Raw genomic sequence first — 6,977 nt, forward strand, 5'->3', positions numbered from 1 at the left:
ACAATTATATTAATTTAATATGAAAATAAATGTATGTATTTGTTTATTTAAATGTATATAATTGAACCAAAATCAAAATTTATATATACATATGAACCACAATTCATGTTTCATATATATAATTACACCAAATCAAAATTCATATAGTAAATTTTACATTACACCAAAATTATTTTATAAAATTGATATTTATCCCTATATTAATATAAGATGATAAAATTAGAGTATGAGGAAATTTCAGTGTTGGGTTCATATGATATAGAGATTAACAACATACCTTGAGTAAGAGGAGATTTCAATGGTGGGATTGCTTCGTAATAACTTCTAGTTTTCTTTTCGCATTTTGTTCGCAAGTGTAATACGATTCCAACTTGAATACAATATACTTTTAACACTACATCAAATATTTATTGATAAAATAATTAGTTTCATTTTAATTCATTGAGAGGAGCAAATAGTTTGGGTAATTTGTGAGTTAAGTCTTGTAAATATTAGTATTAAAGAAGGGATTAAGCATACTCAAGTCTTAAACATGTTATACAAGGTAGGAGGAGTGTTACAGAAAATGAATTCTAAAAATTTCACAAGCTGTCATAAACGTACAATATTTCAGAGTGGTAAGAACCCTCTCCTGAGTTTCCTTAATGAAATCTAGCTTGAATTCATACTTTCTTTCATTGAAAACCCTTTGATGTTAAAGCTGGAAAGAATACAAGTTAGATCTGGATTTCAAAATTTGAGAGGTCATGAAGTGCCATATATGTGTGGAGCTTACAATTGTGTACCATGTTGCATGGCATCAAAATTCTTTTGCAACCATTTAACTTGGTTTTCCAATCCAGCATCCCTTAAGGCATTCATAGCTGAATGATATAGCCTTCCATCTAACTCAGTTCCTTCAGCTTTCATGTCCTGCAGAAGCCTCACCAACTCATCGATCCGACTTGTTTTCGAGAAAACTCCCACCATGGTGCCTGCCATTGCCTTATCGATCGATCCCCCGTTCAATCTAAACTCCTGGTAGAATTTCACACACATTTCGCACTCCCTTACCCGATTGTAAGCGCTAATGACGGTCGTGTAGCTGACTTTATCCGGTGCCAGCTTCCTTCGTTTCATCTCCTTCCAAAGCTTCTCCACCTGTCTCAAGTTCTTCACTCTCCCATGCATGTCCATTAATGAATTGTATATCCATACATTTGGTTGACACCCTTTTGCTTTCATTTGAGCTAAAACCTTCATTGCATCTCTTATCATCCCTGCTTTCCCATACATTGCTATCATGCTAGAGTATGCCACAACACATTTGTCAAACCCCTTCTGCTGCATCTCCGAAAACATCATTTTGGCTTTCGAGTTGAGACCAATACGACAGTACGCGTTTATGATCGAGGCATACGTTACCTGCCCTGGTTTGCAGCCCTGCAATATCAGCTGCTCATAAACTACAATAGCAGATTGAAACCCTCTCCTTTTGGAGAATCCATTGACAATTGTACAAAAAATACAATCAGAAACCTTTACATTTGCATCATTCATGACCCTCACAACATCCAAAGTTTTCTCTAATAACCCTTCTTCTATATACATCAAAACAAGCTTCAAAAACACTTCTGGATCCCTCACCATCTTCCTCTCTTCCGCCTCTTCAAATAGTTCTTCGACTATGGTTATATCGCGGATGCTCGCGAACGAGATTATCAATGAAGAGTAAACCAAAGAACTCACGAAAAGCCCTTTCTTCTTCATGTCTCTGAAATATTCAAGAGCTTCATAAGGTCGACCCGATTTCGCCAACGAGTCACATAGGATACTGTATGCACGAGGTGCAAGTGGTGTCAATTTTAACTTGCTACTTTCAAATTCATCAAATAATGAAGAAACTTTGTCCATATCACCAATTCGGTGATAAGCTTCCATTATCTGGCAATAAGATTCAGAATCCTGAGAAATTCCATTGGATTTCATTGTTTCGTATGCAGCAATTGTGCTTCTAAACATATGCAACTTGTTATACCCCGCCATTGCAGAATTAAACGCAATGACAGAAAGTTCCTTATCTGATTTAAACGCTTCAAGCAAAGCCTCCGCAACCATGAATTTTCTAGCTTTAACACAAGTATTAATCAATCTAGAACAAGTATAAGCATCAGGGAAGACCTTGTAATGTTTAAAATCAAGTGAAAGAGACACAATTGAACCCCATTTTTTGGATTGGACAAAGTACCTGATGAGAAGCTTTAACATTTTTTTCTCTGGTATGAACCTTGGGTTTTCTTTTGCTTTCTCATAGAAATCATATGCAACATCCTCACTTGGAGTATCTTGCAATAACCCACACAACAACCCATTTAGATTATCAACATCAGGATCATGAAATTTCAGGCCTAACTTGGTGATGGGCACATTGCTGGTTGATGATGATGATGATGCATCTTCCATGATAGCAGATGGGGAATTACATGAGGAATTGATGTGGAACAATGGAATGTTAGAGGTGGGGAGTGAGACAAAGTGAAGGGTTTTGTATGGTGAGAAAAAGAGAGCAGATTTAGATTTTCTGGGTTTTGATGTGTAGGAATCAGTTGAAGCTACGGACCAGTCAGGAGAAGAGGAGATGGCCATGTCCGTTTTTGATTTTTTTTTTTTTGAGGGAGATAAGGTTAATGGGAACTGTTGGAAACAGTACGTATAGCTTGTGGAGCTAAAACATCTTTTGAAGGAAGTGGATTTTGCCATGGTCCGCATGTATTTTGTTACCCAATGGGAACATGACAAGTGGAATATAAATTTATCATTTTATGAAAAATTGGTTTTCTTTTTAGAAAAATAAAGGACTGGTTTTCGACACGTGTTTCGTTTGCAGGCAGTGCCAACTTTTCAGAGAGAGGCAGAGAAAAGTAGAGTTTGATAGAAAAAAAAGCAATTTTAAATTGTAAATTTGGGATAACAAATTAAAATTTTACATTATTTTTTATTTAATAGGTAATTTAATATATGAATTTTGAATTAGTAAATTTGAATTGTGATTTATAAATGTGTATAAAATTTAATTTTAATTTAATTGCATACGTTTAAAGAAATTAATACATATATTTATTGTCATATTAGATTCATATAAATGTTTGAGTATACAATATGTTGCAGGCCCATTTACCCGGTGGCCCACTACCCGTTACAAGCTCAATTACAAAATAAACCAAACCCATCTAAAACCTAACCCAAAACCCGAGCCTAATTCCCCCTAAAAACCCAACTAGGGTTTCAGAAAAACGAAACCCTAGCCAAACCTAGCGCCGCATCCCTCCCTCTGCCGTCTGCCTTGTCCCATCGCCACCCACCGTGCCTAGCTTCATCAACACCTGCAAAATGGCAGAGAAAGTCGGAGCACACAACAGATAATGCAAAGAATACAACTAAAATACAATGTAAATGGGATATAAAAGCAAAAACAATATCTCTGTAAAAAAGGGAGGAGACAACGTTTTTGGAATCGAAAAAAAGAAAAAACAGATCAAAAGGTTGACTCCGATTGATTCTTCTCTGTTCTTGTTTCTTATTTACTTTATTCTTCATTTATTGTTTATTGTTTATTTTTCTGTTTATATTTTTTGCATTCGTTCAACAAAGAAAAAGAAGTTAAAAGGGAGAGGAGAAATACCTTACCGCTTCGACGGGCTGGTGTCGGAACCCCACCCTCGCCGTCGTTGGATTCGAACCGAAAGGGGCATCTCATCCCTTTTCCTTTTGGTCTTGCGGCTGAGAAGGCTTAGCCTTTGGGGACGCTTCAAAAAGGGAAGGCAAAGGGGCCGTTCTCGCGTAACTCCGGCCACTGGCCTTGGAGGCGGAGACGGTGGCCTGGGTTTAAGGGCTGTGGCAGGGAGAGAGAACCAGAGGGTGTCTCTGTTTTTTTTTTAAAAATGATGTATGATTTAGTTTTTTTTTCTTTCCTTTTATTTTTATAAGACCCGAAAACTCGTCCCTAACGGGTCTAAGATCTTCGCGTCCTGGCTCGGAGGGACTATTTGCACATCCGGTCCCTCCGTTCATGCAATATGGCGCGATCTGGTCCCATTCAAAATTTTAAATTTGGCTATTTGCTTTTTATGCGTTTCGATTTAGTCCAGTGCGGAGCACATGCGCATAAGGTTGGGGAAAATTGCTCAATCGATCCCCCTTCTTCTGCGCGCATCGCAAATCGATCTTGTGGCCTTATCTTATTTTGATTTCTCCCCTCGTATTTTGTTTTGTTTTCAGTTTAATCCTATCATTTTATTTATTATTGAGTTTATTATTATTATTATTATCATTATTATTGCATTTTATTTATTTATTTGTACCATTTTTCATATTTTGTTATATATATATACATACATTAACATACGTTTTTACATATATGTATATACTTATGTTCTTTATGCTTTATAATTTATATATATATATACATAGATATGCGTATTTGTTTTTTATGTATATATAGATATATATACCTTCATATAATTTATAATTTAAATATATAGATGCACATACAGAAATATTTCATTTTTATAATTCATATTGTTATCATTGTTATATTTGATATTTATTTATTCATTTATTGAAGCGTTTATTATTTTTATGGAATGCTTTAGATTTTTTATTCATCTATTATTTCATGTATCTTTGATTTGTTTATTACGTATTTTACTTGGTGCTCATTTTAGTTATGCTTGTATTATCTCATTTACATTGTCATCATTATCATTATTTTGCTTCTATTTTTTACTCAAATTTATCAAAAATGAAAAATTTTAAAAATAAGTAATATTCGGTATTTTGGATCTTCGAGAGAATCGAGCGCTAACGTACTGGGTTCCGACTTTCTTCGTTGAATTTAAATAATCGGGATTACTCTTTTTTAAAAATGATAAAAAGCTCGTTATCGAGAATTCAATATGTTGTGTCCTAACGCATTGGATGTGACATGTTGTTTCCTCGAGACGAGGATTTTTTCGAAATAAATACCATATTCAATGTTTAATATTTTGAAAAATTGTGCCCTAACGTATTGGGTTGCGATTTCTTCATTTGATCTAAACAATTGAATATTCTTTTAAACTTTATTATACGAATCTCTTCAAACTCAAGTTTTAAACAACATTGGGAATTAAAAACTATTGCGTCCTAACTTACTGGTCGTGATCCTTTTTAAGCACTTTTCATTTGCGTATCGAGAATTCGAGACATTGTGTCCTAACTTACTGGATATGATTCTCTTTCCCGATTAACGTGAAATATATTTCTTTTTCCAAAAATTTTCATTTTAATACAAGGATCGTATTTTTAATTCTTTCAAGTTCTCAATTTTGACATTGAGACATTAAATAATCAACTAGGTACCAATTTCTGGGCGTTACGAGGATGCTAATCCTTCCTCGTACGTAACCGACTCCCGAACCCATTTTCTAAATTTCGTAGACCAAAACCGTTGTTTTAATAAAATTAAATTATTTATTAAAAACAACCTTTTCCAAGGTGACCCAATCACACCTCAAAAAGAATTGGTGGCGACTCCCTTTTTCATTTTCAAAACCCAAGTCGACCCCGTTTTCCATAAAAAAAATGGTGTCAACAGCTTGGCGACTCCACTGGGGACACCGATAAGAGGGTCAAGCCATGTGGTGATTACTTTTTGTCTTTTGTCAAAAATTGAAAATTTGGTTTAAAATTACGATCCTTTCATCGCATTTTATCTATCTTTATCATAATCATCATTGGGGTTTATATTTGCTCTGTTTGTTTAAATTTTGGTATCTTTCCGCATTGCATTGCATGACCGTTGGTCACACCCTTAAGTGGGAGTGAGAAGCTACGCCTTCGTGAGGTTTTCACCTCCGCATGGGATAGTGAATCGCTTTCGGGATATATCCGTACCTATGTCTTCGTGAGATTTTCATCTCCGCATGGCCATAGGGAAATGTATCCCCCTGAATCGAACTTGGTCCGTATGAGCCTATAATGGGTGAGGATCGAGGAATCTGCTGGTTCAGGTACCCTACTTTAGAACCAAACCACATGTAATGAGCCATAGGAACTGACCTAAGTGGAGCTACTCCCAATTTTAGTGCTTACCTAAATGAATGTTGTATTTATTGTCGCTTATTTTAAATCCTATTCTGTGTTTAATGCTAATTTACTTTATTTGTGATTGCATGGCATCTTCATTCTAAAAGAGGTGTCGATTTACATTCAGTTTCTTGGTAGAAAGCTTATCATGGAAAAGGGGTTTGTTGATAAAGTAGAGGATAATGCGGCTGTGCGAATATGGGCTGAAACAACACAACAAGAGAAAGGCGATAGTCTTACCGAAGGGTACGTGTCAGAATTGTGGGATTTTACCCGTATCAGTGTAATCCAGAATGACCTTCGAGAAATGAAAGAAGTTTGGGATCAATGGGATGTCGAGGCCAAGCAGCTGTTCTGTTGTAACTACGGTGACCTACCTTATCTGCTTAGTGTCAAAGTGGACAAGTATTTGTTCCGAGCCCTTGCTCAGTTTTGGAATCCTGCCTACAGTTGTTTCACTTTTGGGAAAGTAGATTTGACGCCTACTGTGGAGGAATATACGACCTTGCTTCGGTGCCCAAAGATTCAAGTCGACAAGGCTTATTCCAGAGCTGCTTGTGTCCCTCCGTTGTTAAAGAAATTAATGAACATCACTGGGATGAGCGAGCAGTGGGTCGCTGCCCGGATCCAACAGAAGGGCAACAGTAAATGTGTTCCTTGGAAAAGTTTGCGAGACTTGGTGCTTGTACATCCTGACTTAAAGAAAAGGGTCGATGTCTTCGCTTTAGGTATCTATGGACTAGTGGTTTTCCCCAAAGCTTTAGGACACATAGACGAGGCTGTATCTGATTTGTTCGATCGGCTTAGTAAAGGGGTTACACCGGTTCCGGCAATACTCGCTGAAACTTTTAGATCCTTGAGTGCGTATCGAA

The 6,977-nt window shown here is 36.3% G+C and overlaps 1 protein-coding gene across 1 annotated transcript; it reads right to left on the reverse strand.

Moving 5' to 3' along the window:
• Nucleotides 1–509: 509 nt before the first annotated feature.
• On the reverse strand, nt 510–2,683 carry LOC107889310 (pentatricopeptide repeat-containing protein At5g13770, chloroplastic). The gene is made up of 2 exons (XM_016813681.2): nt 2,228–2,683; nt 510–2,131 (listed from the first exon to the last, which is right to left on the reverse strand). The coding sequence occupies exons 1-2, from the start codon at nt 2,623–2,625 to the stop codon at nt 772–774; spliced, it is 1,758 nt and encodes a 585-aa protein (XP_016669170.1). The 5' UTR covers nt 2,626–2,683; the 3' UTR covers nt 510–771.
• Nucleotides 2,684–6,977: the final 4,294 nt, after the last annotated feature.

The sequence above is a fragment of the Gossypium hirsutum genome, chromosome D06, assembly GCF_007990345.1.
Source record: "Gossypium hirsutum isolate 1008001.06 chromosome D06, Gossypium_hirsutum_v2.1, whole genome shotgun sequence".
Classification (NCBI taxonomy): Eukaryota; Viridiplantae; Streptophyta; class Magnoliopsida; order Malvales; family Malvaceae; genus Gossypium; species Gossypium hirsutum.